The following is a 17,711-nucleotide window of genomic DNA, read 5'->3' on the forward strand; positions in this document are numbered from 1 at the left end:
GAACTTTTGCGTTACCAACCCAAGTTGAGAGCACCAAAACTTCTTTTCCGTGTCGTGAATTTATCAAATTACTCAAATTTCGAGTCACATAAAATGAGGTGGAGGTGAAGTCTACTGTCAAAATCTGGTGATAATTTAGAGACTTTCCTGTTACCAACCCAAGTTCCAAATCACTAACATTTTGACAATTTCCTGTACATTGAACGTCACATAAAGTGAGGTTAAGCTAAAGTCTACTGTTACATCTAGTGATATTTAGTGACTTTCGTGTTACCAACCAAAGTTTAAATTTCACGTGACAATTTACTCTACATTGAACGTCACACAAAGTGAGGTTAAGGGAAAGTCTACTGTCAAAATCTGGTGATAATTTAGAGACTTTCCTGTTACCAACCCAAGTTCCAAATCACTAACATTTCGACAATTTCCTGTACATTGAACGTCACATAAAGTGAGGTTAAGGTAAAGTCTACTGTTACATTTAGTGATATTTAGAGACTTTCGTGTTACCAACCAAAGTTTAAATTTCACGTGAGAATTTACACTACATTGAATGTCACACGAAGTGAGGTTAATATGAAGTCAACTGTTAAATCTGGTGATAATTTAGGGACTTTCATCTTACCAACCCAAGCAGAAAGCATCAAACTTTTCTCATTTCAAATTACTCACATTTCGAATCCCACCTGTTCGAGATTGAATAAATATTCGTTTGCGTGACAATTTGCTCTACATTGAACGTCACATAAAATGAGGTTAAGATGAAGTCTACTGTCTAAATCTGGTGATAATTCAGGGACTTTTGTGTTACCAACCCAAGTTTCGAATTACTCTCAATTTCTACAATTTGCTCTACAATGAACGTCACAAAAAGTAAGGTTAAGGTGAAGTAATATGTTAAATCTGGTGATAATTCAGGGACTTTCGTGTTACCAAGCAACGTTAAAATTTCACGTGAGAATTTACTGTACATTGAACGTCACACGAAGTGAGGTTAATATGAAGTCAACTGTTAAATCTGGTGATAATTTGGGGACTTTCATCTTACCAACCCAAGCAGAAAGCATCAAACTTTTCTCATTTCAAATTACTCACATTTCGAGTCCCACACTGTTCGAAATTGAATAAATATTTGTTTGCGTGACAATTTTCTCCACATTGAACGTCACATAAAGTGAGGTTAAAGTAAAGTCTACTGTCTAAATCTGGTAATAATTCAGGGACTTTTGTGTTACCAACCCAAGTTTCAAATTACTAAAAAGTCGACAATTTGCTCTACATTGAACGTCACATAAAGTGAGGTTAAGTGAAGTCTACTGTAGATCTGGTAGTATTGAAAGACTTTCTTGTTACCAACCAAAGTTTAAATTTCACGTGACAATTTACTTTACATTGAACTTCACACAAAGTGAGGTTAAAGAAAAATCTAGTGTAAAATCTGGTAATAATTTAGGGACTTTCGTGATGCCAATCAAAGTTTAAATTTGACGCGACAACTTAAGACAATTTAGTCTAGATTTGGTTAAAAACGTTTAAATTTTACGATTTACAAAAGTCACACAAAGTGAGGTTCAGAGGAAGTCTACTGTCAAAATCTGGTGATAATTTAGGGACTTTCGTGTTACCAACCAAAGATTAAATTTTACGTAATAATTTACTCTTACATTAAACATCACACAAAATGAGGTTAAGGGAAAGTCTACTCTGTTAAATCTGGTGATAATTTAGGAACTTTCGTGTTACCAACCCATGTTGAGAGCACTAAACTTTTCTCTGTCGAGAATCTTTCAATAACCTAAATTTCGACAATTCCCTCTGCATTGAACGTCATACAAAATTTGGGTAAAAGAAAAGTTCACTGTCAAAATCTGGTGACTTTCGCGTTACCAATCCAAAAATTGTAGTAATAAAACAAAAGTCACTAAAGCGAACGGCGCCAAATTTGAATCTCACCGAATGGCGTGTATCCACACTTGCTTGTCCTTGGGCTTGTGCACCTTCAGCTCGAACATTTCCGGATCGGCGGGATTCGACGAGATCAGGTAAATCCCCCGCGAGTTCTGCCCTGCCTTCTCCCTCACCAACAGCTTCTGTAGGGAGATCACCCCCGCCTAAAAAAGCGAGCGTCGAGTGACGTTGATTTCAATGCTACCAACCCAACTTACTTTATTGTCTGGTGTAAAAAAGGTGTACTTCTGCGAGTTTTCTTGTAAAAAAAATAGCACGTCCGAGAGCACGATCACTAGGACGATCTGCATCTTCCCCCGGCCCTGCATCAACATGGCGACGCCTTCGAACTTCAGCGAGCGATTGCTTTGTAAAATATCAGACTTTTTGAACTTGTGGTCTCGATGAACGGTGTAGGACTTGGCGTCGATGCGGTGGTAGATTTCGAGCTTCCTGTCGGCCTTCTCCTTCTCGGCGACCTGGGAGTCGACCTCCACCAAGATCTCTTTGACCAAAGCCAGCGTGTTCTGCAGGACCTCCTGCTCCTTCTTGTTCTCTTTGCTGGTCTTGATGAGCGGCTCGATGAGTAGAGGATACTTCGTCAGACGCTGAGTTATAAAAAGAATGCACTCGGGGATTCCCTTCTTCCCCAAGAGCGGGTTCGTCTGGCAATGACGAATAAACTGCTCGAAGCGCCCGTCGTTCTGCAGATAACACTTGTAGGTGCCGACGGCGTCGCGATGCTTGCTGCAGAACTCGCCATACGCAGATTTCAACCTCACGGCGTTGGTGTTGGAAAACTGCTCCAAGAGGATGTCGGCGATGGTCTCCACCACCGCGCTCTCCTTCTGGCGCTGGCGCAACCTCTTCAGGAACTCCAAATGGAGGTCGGTCAGGTCCACCAACCGCGGGAACATCCGGTCCAAATCCGGGCCCAATTGAAAGTACTTGTGTAACCCGTCAACAAAGATCTGAAAGTGGAGGATGACAAAGAGGTTGATGACGATGGCGACGTACTTTTTGCATCACCAAAAGAGTGATGCAGTGGTGTTTCTCCGTTAAAATAAATTCGTAGATGTGCTCCTGCCGCCGCACCTCCTCCTTGGACATCTTCGCGACGCCTTCCTTCCGCACGTTGTAGGTCCAGGAGTCCGGTTCCTTCTCGTGGAGGCGGAGGGTCAGGTCCGTACTCAAATCCGCCGCTGTGAGGGGGGAATCCGAGAGAAACTCTAAAGGAATCAGCGGGACGTCGTCTGGAAAACTAACGCAGCGGTGAGTAGGAAGGGCGAGCCCTTCGACTTACTTATCGTGGCCGTGGTGAAGGTCGTTCTCCTTGTCGTCGGATAGGATTTGACTGCGAACAAAAGGGCGAGTTTAGAAAGGGCGCCGCGTGCCAAACTACAGATAGTTCAGGGAAATTAGGTTTTAAATCCTAACGAATTATTAAAGCTGGCAGAAACAATCCTTAAAGAATCAGGACAAATAAAAAAACGTGGCTTCATCCCTTAAAATTGGGGTAAACACCCCCCAAAAATGTTTTCCTTATTCATCTTCCAAACCATTAATTTTAGAGCAAACATAAAAGGAAAAAAAAATGAATCGAATCGAATCGGAGCAGAAAAATGCACTGGAAAGTGAAAAATCATCAACTAGAATTCCCTCATTTTATTCCACCAGGTCAGGACTAAGGTTTATTAAAATAGTTATTTGTGTACCAAGGCCAAAAAGTGTTTCTTTTTTTACCGAGGCTATTTTTAATGGCCGAGGCGATAGTTGTTGCACTTTACAACAGTTTGTCGATTTCATTTTACCCAAATAATTATAAAATTGGAGGTAATGTCGGTATCTTGATGTAATATGCAAAACTATGGATAGATGGCGCCACCATAGATCGGCCAAAAATGTTTGCGGCCAGAAAAGATTTACTTTAAGGCCGCTTTTGTTTTAATTTTTGAAGATAAAAGAAGTTTGGAAGTATCAAACGCCCAAATTTAAAATTATTTCTAACGATAAACTCAAAAATAGTTCTTATAGCAGAATTTAAATTTTTCTTTTCGTGCATTTCAGATAATTGTGCCAAAAATACGACTTATAATTTTGGACCTCTAGGTGATATTTCTGTGGTGCAAAGTTGAATAAAAATCCTAGAAAAACGGATGTTGCGACTATATTAGCTTAAGCTTGATTTTAAATTTTACAAACATCTTGGCAAGAACTTGTAAAATTTATTTCATTAATTTAAGATTATTTGATTATCTCTTTGATGACGTATTTATAACAAAGATTCAAAAAAAAATTAAGAAAATAAAATGTAGGTACTCGCATTTTTTTACAAATTTGAGTCCTGACCTGTGATAGAACAAAATGGATTATAGAGTCACAATCATGAGGTCATTCAACTCCAGATGAGATTTTCAGTCTTCGAGTAATTTTTTTCTAAAATTTGTTGACTAGAGAATCCGCATACAGGACGCTGCTCCTCCTCACTCTCATCTTCGCGCCGCATTTGGGCGAGTAACATTCGCTGTACGCAAAAAATGGATTAGACAATTTCTGTAGAAAATTTAATTGTCAACATTTTTTGTTACTTCTATATTTGCTCTAAAGTGAGCAGTTTAGAAGATAAATGAGGAAAACAATTTTTAGGGGGTGAAGCTATTTAATTCCTTTTTCTGCCAAGTTTTAAAACTTTAATAATTTGTTTTTTTTAACGGTCATTTTCGATCTAATTTCCCTGGACTAAGAGAGAATGAATCAAAAACGAAAAATAATAGCGATGAGAATGTTGCTGGAAACTCGAAGATTAAGTTTAAAAACCGTTCGTTCCTCGCATGTGCAAGATAAATGAGTCTTCTAACTTTGGAACTCGCATGGTGGTGCAATAAAAAGCGAACTGTGGGTTAAGCTGGACGGACAAGTATGCACCCTTCATCACCATTGTACAGTGTAGATTGTCAACAAAAGAGTAAGCAACCCAGGAAATTAATTCGAGCTCAGCTTCATTTTGTACAGTTTTTAAAGTTAAAACTTTCCTTTTTGTGACTGGTGGTATTGGATTGCATCGAAAGGATTTTCGTTGATGGCTTTTACTCGGCACTCGAGTGAGTGGAAGTGCGCGGAGATCTCATATACAGAGTGATTCTTGATTAGAATGGGGGATGCGATAAACTGTTATTTCACAATAAAACGTCTAATTTGTCTGAGAGGTTTGGTCTAAATGTGCTGCGATGTTCTAGTGGGTTTTTTGAAGAAGTTTGGGGAAATAATGGAGGTGCTAAACTCCCCACATTTTGTTGGTCTAGCGTTAAAATCCCCAGAATTACAAGGTCTAGTGACACTTTTAGTGCGTCCAAAAACTAAACTTTTCCAAAAAAAAACTTTTTGTGATTCCGAAAATTAAAACTCCCAAAAAAAATGTCTTTCGGTCTGCAGATTTGCAATTTAACACTAAATCCCCCAAATTTCATTGCTCTAGCGATAAAATCCCCAGAATTACATGATGTAGTGAAAAAAAATCGACACTTTTTGGGCGCCTCTAAAACAAAAATTCTATAAAAAAAAAGTTTTTTGGTCTACGGTTTTGCAATTTGTCACAGTCAATTATGAAATCAAGAGCACTAAACTCCCTAAATTTCATTGCTTTAGAGTTAAAATCCCGAGAATTACAAGATCTTGTGGAAAAAATTCGACACTTTTTGTGGGTCCGAAAACTAAAATTCTCTAAAAAAAATGTCTTTTGGTCTACAGATTTGCAATTTGACGCAGTCAATTAAAAAATCAAGAGCACTAAACTCTCCAAATTTCATTGCTCTAACGTTAAAATCTTCAAAATTACAAGATCTAGTAGAAAAAATTCGACACTTTTAGTGCGTCCGAAAACTAAAATACTCTAAAAAAAAATGGCTTTCGGTCTACAGATTTGCAATTTGACACAGTTAATTAGGAACTCCCCAAATTTAATTGCTGTAGCGTTAAAATCCCCAGAATTACAAGTTTAGTGAAAAAAAAATCGACACTTTTTGTGCGTCCTGAATCTAAAATACTCTAAGAAAAATGTCTTCTGGTCTAGAGATTTGCAATTTCTCACAATTAATTAAGAAATCAAAAGCGCTAAACTCCCCAAATTTTATTGCTCTAGCGATAAAATCCCGAGAATTTCAAAATCTAGTAAAAAAATCGACTTTTTGTGCGTCCAAAAACTAAAATTTTCTAAAAAAAATGTGTTTTGATCTACAGTTTTGCAATTTAACACAGTCAATAAAAAAATCAAAAGCATTAAACTCCCTAAATTTCATTGCTCTAGCGTTAAAATCCCCAGAATTACAAGCTCTAGTGAAAAAAAATCAACAATTTTTGTGCAACCGAAAATTAAAATTCTCTAAAAAAAAGTTTTTTGGAGTACAGATTTGAAATTTGACACAGTCAATAAAGACAATAAGAGAACTAAACTCCCCAAATTTCATTGCTTTAACGTTAAAATCCCCAGAATTATAAGATGTAGTGATAAAAATTCGACACGTTTTGAGCGTCCTAAAACTAAAATGCTTTAAAAAAATGTTTTTTGCTCTACAGATTTGCAATTTGTCACAGTAATTTAAGAAATCAAGAGCAATAAGTTCCTCAAATTTCATTGCTCTAGCGTTAAAATCCCCAGAATTACAAGATCTAGTGGAAAAATTCGACACTTTTTGTGAGTCCGAAAACAAAAATTTTCTAAAAAAAAAAAAGGTCTTTCCGTCTACAGATTTGCAATTCGACACAGTTAATTAAGAATGCAAAAGCGCTAAACTCCCCAAATTTCATAGCTCAACCGTTAAAATCCCCAGAATTACAAGCTCTAGTGAAAAAAATTGAACACATTTAGTGCCTTCTAAAAACAAAATTTTCTAAAAAAAAAGTCTTTCGGTCCACAGTTCTGCAATTTGTCACAGTTAATTAAAAAAACCAAAGCACTAAACTCCCCAAATTTCATTGTTCTAACGTTAAAATCCCCAGAATTTCAAGAACTAGTAGAAAAAATTCGACACTTTTAGTGCGTCCGAAAACAAAAATTTTCTAAAAAAAAAAGGTCTTTCCGTCTACAGATTTGCAATTCGACACAGTTAATTAAGAATACAAAAGTGCTAAACTCCCCAAATTTCATAGCTCAACCGTTAAAATCCCCAGAATTACAAGCTCTAGTGAAAAAAATTGAACACATTTAGTGCCTTCTAAAAACAAAATTTTCTAAAAAAAAAAGTCTTTCGGTCCACAGTTCTGCAATTTGTCACAGTTAATAAAGAAATCAAGACTGTTAAACTCCCCAAATCTCATTTGCTCTAGCGTTAAAATCCCCAGAATTACAAGATCTAGTGAAAAAATTCGACACTTTTTGTGAGTCCGAAAACAAAAATTTTCTAAAAAAAAAAAAGGTCTTTCCGTCTACAGATTTGCAATTCGACACAGTTAATTAAGAATACAAAAGTGCTAAACTCCCCAAATTTCATAGCTCAACCGTTAAAATCCCCAGAATTACAAGCTCTAGTGAAAAAAATTGAACACATTTAGTGCCTTCTAAAAACAAAATTTTCTAAAAAAAAAGTCTTTCGGTCCACAGTTCTGCAATTTGTCACAGTTAATTAAAAAAACCAAAGCACTAAACTCCCCAAATTTCATTGTTCTAACGTTAAAATCCCCAGAATTTCAAGAACTAGTAGAAAAAATTCGACACTTTTAGTGCGTCCGAAAACAAAAATTTTCTAAAAAAAAAAGGTCTTTCCGTCTACAGATTTGCAATTCGACACAGTTAATTAAGAATACAAAAGTGCTAAACTCCCCAAATTTCATAGCTCAACCGTTAAAATCCCCAGAATTACAAGCTCTAGTGAAAAAAATTGAACACATTTAGTGCCTTCTAAAAACAAAATTTTCTAAAAAAAAAAGTCTTTCGGTCCACAGTTCTGCAATTTGTCACAGTTAATAAAGAAATCAAGACTGTTAAACTCCCCAAATCTCATTTGCTCTAGCGTTAAAATCCCTAGAATTACAAGATCTAGTGAAAAAATTCGACACTTTTTGTGAGTCCGAAAACAAAAATTTTCTAAAAAAAAAAAAGGTCTTTCCGTCTACAGATTTGCAATTCGACACAGTTAATTAAGAATACAAAAGTGCTAAACTCCCCAAATTTCATAGCTCAACCGTTAAAATCCCCAGAATTACAAGCTCTAGTGAAAAAAATTGAACACATTTAGTGCCTTCTAAAAACAAAATTTTCTAAAAAAAAAAGTCTTTCGGTCCACAGTTCTGCAATTTGTCACAGTTAATTAAGAAATCCAAAGTACTAAACTCCCCAAATTTCATTGTTCTAACGTTAAAATCCCCAGAATTTCAAGAACTAGTAGAAAAAATTCGACACTTTTAGTGCGTCCGAAAACAAAAATTTTCTAAAAAAAAAAGGTCTTTCCGTCTACAGATTTGCAATTCGACACAGTTAATTAAGAATACAAAAGTGCTAAACTCCCCAAATTTCATAGCTCAACCGTTAAAATCCCCAGAATTACAAGCTCTAGTGAAAAAAATTGAACACATTTAGTGCCTTCTAAAAACAAAATTTTCTAAAAAAAAAAGTCTTTCGGTCCACAGTTCTGCAATTTGTCACAGTTAATTAAGAAATCCAAAGTACTAAACTCCCCAAATTTCATTGTTCTAACGTTAAAATCCCCAGAATTTCAACTAGTAGAAAAAATTCGACACTTTTAGTGCGTCCGAAAACTAAAATTTTCTCAAAAAAATGCCTTTCAGTCCCAAGGTTCCTAAATTAAGCAGGTTTGCTCGTTACTAAGGCTGAAACTCCACCCTCGTTTGGTTGCTAGGGACGTGTGACCATAAATGACGTCACAAGAAAGTTCTGTCAATTGATTTGGGGTGTAAAAACATTGTTGATCGCCAATGTTGTTTAACAAAGTTCTTGTAGAAGCATCAGAGTGTTAAATATTGCTGTTTTAAATAATAATTAATTCAAAAGAGCTTTCCGATGACGTATTCGCACCAGTTCAAGAGGCCTGTTCCTATTGGCTCAAAACTTTGTAGCAAACCTGTTAATTTTAGTAACCTTGTTTCAGTCCACAGTTTTGCAATTAGACACAGTAAATAAAAAAATCAAGAGCGTCAAACTCTCTAAATTTCACAGCTCCAGCGTTAAAATCCCCAGAATTCTAGATTCTAAACAAAAAATTTTGACCAGTTTTCTATCCTCCTTAAAAAATCCCATCGCACATTTAGGAGTCACCCTGTATACAAATGTTTCGGCCCCCCAAAAAATGTTTTCGATCAGCTCAACAATAATAAAAATGAAAAACTCAAAACACCCAACTGAAACAGAAAAGAAAGCAACAATGTGATAAACAAAACGGAAACGTATAAGAAGTGAAGGTTTAAGTAGGGACTTACTTCACTCCCAGTTTTGTAGCGACCCTGCGCCAAGGCGAATAGCAGAGGTGTATCCTCCTATGGAGGGGCGGGTAGCAACACGCAACAAATTAGGCACATCCTCTAAGTGCACGTCTAATGTGCCTTACTACATTGCATTTCGATTTCGATTAGTAAGACACACAACACAACGATCGCCAAAAAGTTAACTAAACACCAACAGGGTGGAGAGATGTGTACAAATGTGATACTCTCAAATGCATACTTGCGATAGAAAATACAATGACAGGATGGAAAAGCAAAAGAAAGAAAAAGAACCAAGTCATTTATCTTCGCACAGAAATATTTACAGAGAAAAACATCGAAACACTCAGCTTGAAGATGTCTCGGCTTATTTCGATCGAGATTTGCAGCGGTCTCACACCACGGCAAGGAAATTTCTTCGCCGTCAAGAGAATAGGAGGTACAAAAACATGCCTCGCCAACACTACTAAATTTACGCAAATTTTTCTAGCTACTTGCCAAATTTACTACACAGTTAACAAAGAAATGGGGGGCTCAGAGTAAGGCGACCTTGTGTTGGCAGCACTGAAATCACCAACACGCAGGCGACTGAGAGAATCGAAAATGGGTTGGTACCTCTGATGAAAGTTGACGCGTTGGTGGTTTTGCTATTAAAAACCAGGGCTGCCAACTCAAACTTTAATCGTAAAAACAAATGAATAAACCTTACTCTGAGTGACAACTTTTCAGTTCATGCGGTAAATTTACTTCATTAAATGGAATTTAACAAAGTAATTTCACGACATGACTTATTTCCGCTTCAATTTAAAAATCGACAGTTGACACTTTTGACATTTGACAGTTGGTTTCTGTCAAATACAGTGTTGCCAAGTCAAAATTTCAACAATCCCTAGACAGAAGTCCTTTTTTTAATCGATAATGTACTGTAAATAGCTAGTTTAGGTTACAAATTTTGACATTTTCGTCGTGTAATTCGTAATTCCAACCTTGTTACCTTCAAATTTCCAACCTTAAATAATGAAACAACATTTTTAACCTAAACTGACAGTAACTTGTTTTTTCTCATTATATTACTAAAAATCTGATCTGTTGCTTGTGACGCCATCTATTGATAAAAATTGACATGTATCCACTACAGGTATCTACCTCATATCTTTCAAATGTCGTTGGCAAAAATTGCTACTAAACTCGGTTAATAGTTGCTGTGCGTAAATTTTGAGCTTAGTTTTGGATTCTGCGTGAAATTCTGCGTAAAATGAGACCAAATAACGCAAATTTACTCACAAAATTAGCGATATATCGACCGAATTAGATTTAGAAAAATGAAATACAAAGATAGCTAGATATGCAATTCCAAGAACAAATGAAAATAATCCTTTATTGTCATTACGGTCGAAAATTTGGCAAAATTACAAGAAAATAAGTAAAGTTTGGACAAAATCACAAGAAATTCGGGAGAAGTTTAACGAAATAACTAGGAAATAAGGAGAAATTGGACGTAATCACAAAGATGTAAAGGGAATTTGGACGAAAACACAAGGATATCCGGGGGATTTTGGATCAAATTACAATGAAATAAGTAGAGGTTAGACGAAATCACAAGTAATTCAGGGGAAGTTTTACGAAATAATATAAAAACGAGAAGTTGAATGAAATCACTAGGAAATCAGGGAAAGTTTTATGAAATCATAAGAAAATGAGGGGAAGTTGGTCGAAAACACAAAAAAATCAGGAGAATTTTAACGAAATAACAAGGAAATAAGGGGAAATTGGACGAAATTACAAGGAAATCAGAGGAATTTTTATGAAATCACAAGGAAATAAGGAGAAGTTGGACGAAAACACAAAGAAATCAGAGGAATTTTGACGCAATTACAAAAAAATAAGAGGGAAGTTGGACGAAATCCCAAGGAATTCAGGAGAAGTTTTACGAAATTACAAGGAAATAAGGGAAAGTTGGACGAAATCACAAAAAAATCGGGGCAAGTTTTATGAAATCTCAAGGAAGTAAGGAGATGTTGAACAAAAACACAAGGAAATTTGGGGAATTTTGACGCAATTACAAGGAAATAAGGGGAACTTGAACGAAATTCCAAGGAATTCAGGGGAAGTTTTAAATAAATAATAAAGAAATGAAGAGAAGTTGAATGAAATCACTAGGAAATCAGGGAAAGTTTTATGAAATCACAAGAAAATGAGGGGAAGTTGGACGAAAACACAAGAAAATCAGGGGACTTTTAACGAAATAACAAGGAAATAAGGGGAAATTGAACGAAATCACAAGGAATTCAGGAGAAGTTTTACGAAATTACAAGGAAATAAGAGGAAATTGGACGAAATCACAAGGAAATTAGGGGAATTTTGACGCAATTACAAGGAAATAAGGGAAACTTGAACGAAATTCCAAGGAATTCTGGGGAATTTTAACGAAATAACAAGGAAATAAGGGGAAATTGGACGAAAAGTTTTATGAAATCTCAAGGAAGTAAGGAAAAGTTGAACGAAAACACAAGGAAATTAGGGGAATTTTGACGCAATTACAAGGAAATAAGGGGAACTTGAACAAAATTCCAAGGAATTCAGGGGAAGTTTTACGAAATAACAAGCAAATAAGGGAAAGTTGAACGAAATCTCAGAGAAAATCAGAGAAAATAACCAAAAAATCGACCAAATTAGATTTGGAAAAATTAAATACAAAGGCAGCTAGGTATGTAATTCCAAAAACAAATGAAAACCACCTTTATTGTCATTACGGTCATTTAAGGCGTCAAAATTGATGTTTAAGTGGCAGTTAAAGGTATATTCACATCTTGTTATTATGACACTAAAATGACACGTGATACAAAGTTTTTGAGTTGAAGATATTGTTTAGAAAAGGTTTTCAAAATTAATTTGAATTTGTCGCCCAGTGTAACCTTTCAAAATAAGGGCTTTAGGAGTGTGCAAAATTCGGAATTTCTACTTGCGGCCACCTAGACCCCAGACCTGGCAACACTGGTCAAACACCGTAGACCTGAGCAGATTCCATTCGCATCGATTCAAATTTCGCGCCTCGTCAGTTCAATACAACCAAAATCACCAAATGCTCACGTGACGCGCGCGAAATTTTTGAAAACGATGCAATTCCGAAATCTCTCATCCGCTCGAAACTTCATTGAATCAAAGAAAACTACCAACCTATTCGTTGAATTCCAGCTGTGATCATTTCCCAGTCCAGCTGAGGAACCTCTTTTCGAAATCGAGTTTTTCGCATTGGAACTTACTAAAGCCGGAATCTTATAATTATTCTACGAATAAGAAACACTGTTACCAACTTATGAAACAGAAAATACCCACTTACTTTGGAGCCTTTGTATTTCACGCAGTCTAGATTGTCCTTGCAAACGTTTTCGTGGACCGTCTTGCTGCAACCTTACGCAAAAAAAGTTACTAAATTATTTGAATTTGCGCGGGAACTTACATTCGCAGTACAGCGCCTGTTTGTTGTGCAAGGATTTGTTGCACACACTGCAAATCTGGGAGGAGCCGTAACAGGCCGAGACCCACTGATGGGTGTTCTTTTTGTTCTTATCCTGGAAAAAATCGCGTGAAAATGGGAATTGGCGTCCGGAAATCGTACCTTTTTCTTCCGGAAAAACAGACTCCCTCGTTTCCTGCGTTTCTCGGAATGTCCCTCGTACGCCACGCTAGAAGGTAAGAGAGTTAGTGGGGACTCTAACAGAATGTCTAGTGAGGACCATGCACTGCAAGAACTAGTAAAATTTACAAAAAAAACTAGGAAAATCGTAGTAAATCAAATGAAAGTGTGCCTATTTTGAAAGACAGTGCAAGTGTTGATCTCTATTCTAGCTCGTGCTTACTTACAATTGCGGATCTGCGGAATGTGGATAGCGGGCTTGGCTCGACCGACTGCCCTCTTCTTCGGTTTCGCTTTCCGTTCCACTAGGGCGGTTCCTACACATTAAGCTAAGCACATGCACTACATTGTCTCTAACTAAGTGTCAATTATGTATAGTCGGGCTAGTCTAAGGGGTTAACTTCACTGGGAAATCAGGGGAAATCGTTTGGAAATCAGGGAAATCTTTAAGACATTAGGGGCAATCAATAGGAAATCAGGGAAAGTTTTACGAAATAACAAGGAAATAAGGGGAAGCTGGACGAAATCTCAAGCAAATCAGAGGAAGTTTTATGAAATCACAAAGAAATAAGGGGAAGTTGGATGAAATCACAAGGAAACAAGGGGAAATTGGACGAAAACACGAGAAAATGAGAAACTGGACGAAAACACAAAGAAATTAGGGAAACTTATACGAAATTTTAAGAAAATAAGTAGAGTTTAAACAAAATCACAAGGAATTCGGAGAAAGTTTAACAAAATAACAAACAAATAAGGGGAACTTGAACAAAACCTCAAGGAAATCAGAGGAAGTTCTATGAAATCACAAAGAAATAAGGGGAAGTTGGACAAAATCACAAGGAAATAAGGGGAAATTGGAAGAAAACACGAGGAAATGAGGGGAAATTTGACGAAAACTCAAGGAAATCAGGGAAATTTATACGAAATTATAAGCAAATAAGTAGAGATTAAACAAAATCACAAGGAATTCGGGGGAAGTTTAACAAAATAGCAAACAAATAAGAGGAAGTTGGACGAAATCACAAGCAAATAAAGAAAAATTGGACGAAAACACGAGAAAATGAGGCAAAATTGGACGAAAACTCAAGAAAATCAGGGAAATTTATATGAAATTATAAGGAAAAAAGTAGAGTTTAAACAAAATCACAAGGAATTCGGGGGAAGTTTAACAAAATAGCAAAACAAATAAGAGGAAGTTGGACGAAATCACAAGCAAATAAGCGATAATCGGACGAAAACACGAGGAAATGAGGGGAAATTGGACAAAAACTCAAGAAAATCAGGGAAATTTATATGAAATTATAAGGAACTGAGTTTAAACAAAATCGCAAGGAATTCGGGGGAAGTTTAGCAAAATAGCAAACAAATAAGAGGAAGTTGGACGAAATCACAAGCAAATAAGCGACAATTGGACGAAAACACGAGGAAATGAGGGAAAATTGGACAAAAACTCAAGAAAATCGGGGAAATTTGTATGAAATTATAAGGAAATAAGTAGAGTTTAAACAAAATCGCAAGGAATTCGGGGGAAGTTTAGCAAAATAGCAAACAAATAAGAGGAAGTTGGACGAAATCACAAGCAAATAAGAAAAAATTGGACGAAAACACGACGAAATGAGGGGAAATTGGACGAAAACACAAGGATATCAGGGAAATTTAGATCAAATTACAATGAAATAAGTAGAGGTTAGACGAAATCACAAGTAATTCAGGAGAAGTTTGACGAAATAATAAAGAAATGAGGAGAAGTTGTATGAAATCACAAGAAAATGAGGGGAAGTTGGACGAAAACACAAAAAAATCAGGGGAATTTTAACGAAATAACAAGGAAATAAGGGGAAATTGGACGAAATCACAAGGAAATCAGAGGAAGTTTTATAAAATCACAAGGAAATAAGGAGAAGTTGGACGAAAACCCAAGGAAATCAGGGGAATTTTGACGCAATTACAAAGAAACAAGAGGGAAGTTGGACGAAATCACAAGCAAATAAGGAAAAATTGGACGAAAACACGAGGAAATGAGGGGAAATTGGACGAAAACTCAAGGAAATCAGAGAAATTTAGATGAAATTATAAGGAAATAAGTAGGAGTTTAAACAAAATCACAAGGAATTCGGGGGAAGTTTAGTAAAATAGCAAACAAATAAGAGGAAGTTGGACAAAATCTCAAGAAAATAAAGGGAAGCTTTATGAAATCACAAAAAAATAAGGGGAAAGTGGACGAAAACTAAACAAAATTACAAAAAAAATAAGTAGAGTTTAGGCATGCAAAATCACAAGGAAATCGGGGAAGTTTAACGAAATAACAAACAAATAAGAGGAAGTTGGACGAAATCACAAGCAAATAAGGAAAAATTGGACGAAAACACGAAGAAATGAGGGGAAATTGGACGAAAACTCAAGAAAATCAGAGATACTTAGATGAAATTATAGGGAAATAAGTAGAGTTTAAACAAAATCACAAGGAATTCGGGGGAAGTTTAACGAAATAACAACCAAATAAGGGGAACTTGAACAAAATCTCAAGGAAATCAGGGGAAGTTTGATGAAATCACAAAGAAATAAGAGGAAATTAGACGAAAACTAGACGAAATTACAAGAAAATAGGTTACGTTTGGACTAAATCATAAGGAATGCAAGGAAAGTTTAACGAAATAACAAACAAATAAGAAAAAAATTGGACGAAATCACAATGAAATAAGGGGAAGTTGGACGAAAACACAAGGAAATCAGGGGAATTTAGTCAAAATTATAAGAAACTAAGTAGAAGTTGGAGAAAATCACAAGGAATTCAGGGGAAGTTGAACGAAAACTAGACGAAATTACAGGGAATTAAGTAAAGTTTTGACAAAATCGCAAGAAATGCAGGGGAAGTTTAAAAGAATAGGGGGGAAGTTAGACAAAATCACAAGGAAATAAGGAGAAGTTGGATGAAAACACAAGGTAATAAGAGGAAATTGGACGAAAATACAAGGAAATAAGGAGAATTCAGACGAAATTATAGGAAATAAGTAGAGTTTCGACAAAAACTCAAGGAATTCAGGAGAAGTTTAACGAAATAACAAGAAAATCAGGGAAACGAAATCACAATGAAATAAGGGGAAGTTGGACGAAAACACAAGGAAGTTAGGGGAATTTAGTCGAAATTATAAGAAACTAAGTAGAAGTTGGAGAAAATCACAAGGAATTCAGGGGAAGTTTTACGAAATAACAAGTAAATAAGGGGAAGGTGGACAAAATGTCAAGGGAATAAGAGGAAATTGGACGAAAACTAGACGAAATTACAAGAAAATAAGTTGAGTTTGGACAAAAACACAAGAAATTTGGGAAAGTTTAACGAAATAACAACCAAATAAGGGGAACTTGAACAAAATCTCAAGGAAATTAAGGGAAGTTTGATGAAATCACAAAGAAATAAGGAAAAGTTGGACGAGAACTAGACGAAATTACAAAAAAATAACTATAGTTTGGTCAATATGGCAAGGAATTCGGGGAACTTTAACGAAATAAGAAACAAACAAGAGGAACTTGTATAAAATCTGAAGGAAATCGGGGGAAATTTTATAAAATAACAAGCAAATAAGGGGAACTTGAACGAAATCTCAAGGAAGTCAGAGGAAGTTTGATGAAATCACGAAGAAATAAGGGGACGTTGTACAAAAACTAGACGAAATTACAAGGAATTGAGTTAAATTTTGACAAAATCACAAGAAATTCATGAGAAGTTTAAGGGACTAGGGGGGAAGTTAGACAAAATCACAAGGAAATAAGAAGAAGTTGGATGAAAACACAAGGAAATGAGACTTTAGACGAATTTATAAGGAAATAAGTAAAGTCCCCCTGAGCTAGCTCAACTAGCCTCGGTACAGGAGGTGCGGTTAAAGTCGACCAAACCGTGCTCCCTGTACAGCAACCGCCCCAACTTACGTGGAATGCGGCGGCTGCGCCCCCGCCAATGCCGGTTCCGGCGCCAAATCCCTCACTGCAAGAATCGACGGCGTCGATATCGACTTCTGCAGAGGCAATCGTTGCGGAAGCAGCCTCTGTTCAGCCTCGCGCTTCGCTTTTATCTTATTAAAATCGTTCTGCAAACAACAAGTTGTAACGTTACAAAACTCCCCCCAACCTCCACCTACTTGTAACTCCGCTTCGTTCAACGAATGCGTGCTCGTCGTGCCGGAAGTCCTGCTAGTGCGATGCTTGGAGCTGTTGGTCTCCAAGAGCTTCCCGTCGACGTTGTCCACGAAAGACGGCTCGTCCGCCTCCGACTCCATGCTACTCAGGGAGATACTAAAATCAACTTGATGAAAACGAAGAGACCACCGCCGAAGAGTACCTTCTTTGCCGATAGTGCTTAGTCTTGTCTCTCATGGTTAGATCTTCGATAGCTGACCACGATCGCCGTCTTTGGATTTCCGGCTGGCACAGCCAGTCCTGCGTGCCGCTTCCTTTGCGACTCGGCGGTTGGTGCAGTGGTGAAGAACCCAGCGACACGTCCAAGGCGTCAAAGTCTGGAACGGCCTCGTTGAGCGCGGGACAGCTCGAGCTGAATCGCGTCGATTGCGGCAGGAGCGGATTGAGGGCGAAGACGAGATTTGTTGGGTACGGCTCTGGAAAAAACGCATTTCGAGACGACTAAATTCATCGCTTTCTCCATTCTATTTAACTAGGCGTTTCGCACGATTATTGAAGAATT

General features: G+C 36.9%; 1 protein-coding gene across 2 annotated transcripts in view; it reads right to left on the bottom strand.

Annotated features, from left to right (window-relative positions):
- cyst (rho guanine nucleotide exchange factor 18 cysts) overlaps positions 1-17,711 on the bottom strand; it is a 32,710-nt gene that overhangs the window by 6,381 nt on the left and 8,618 nt on the right. Inside the window, exons 3-15 of one of the 2 annotated variants that reach the window (XM_088050230.1) lie at positions 17,352-17,625; positions 17,152-17,305; positions 16,943-17,100; positions 13,243-13,344; positions 12,998-13,130; positions 12,839-12,950; positions 12,719-12,789; positions 12,556-12,665; positions 9,376-9,432; positions 3,251-3,301; positions 2,965-3,208; positions 2,166-2,918; positions 1,954-2,111 (exon numbers count right to left, since the gene is read on the bottom strand). In XM_088050230.1, coding sequence (XP_087906356.1) covers positions 1,954-2,111; positions 2,166-2,918; positions 2,965-3,208; positions 3,251-3,301; positions 9,376-9,432; positions 12,556-12,665; positions 12,719-12,789; positions 12,839-12,950; positions 12,998-13,130; positions 13,243-13,344; positions 16,943-17,100; positions 17,152-17,305; positions 17,352-17,625 — 2,377 coding nt within the window. The remainder of the gene's footprint in view (positions 1-1,953; positions 2,112-2,165; positions 2,919-2,964; positions 3,209-3,250; positions 3,302-9,375; positions 9,433-12,555; positions 12,666-12,718; positions 12,790-12,838; positions 12,951-12,997; positions 13,131-13,242; positions 13,345-16,942; positions 17,101-17,151; positions 17,306-17,351; positions 17,626-17,711) is intronic. The other variant, XM_088050232.1, reaches the window with a different exon arrangement.

The sequence above is a fragment of the Gnatocerus cornutus genome, chromosome 1, assembly GCF_029298725.1.
Source record: "Gnatocerus cornutus isolate USDA-ARS CGAHR chromosome 1, icGnaCorn1.1, whole genome shotgun sequence".
Taxonomy (NCBI): Eukaryota; Metazoa; Arthropoda; class Insecta; order Coleoptera; family Tenebrionidae; genus Gnatocerus; species Gnatocerus cornutus.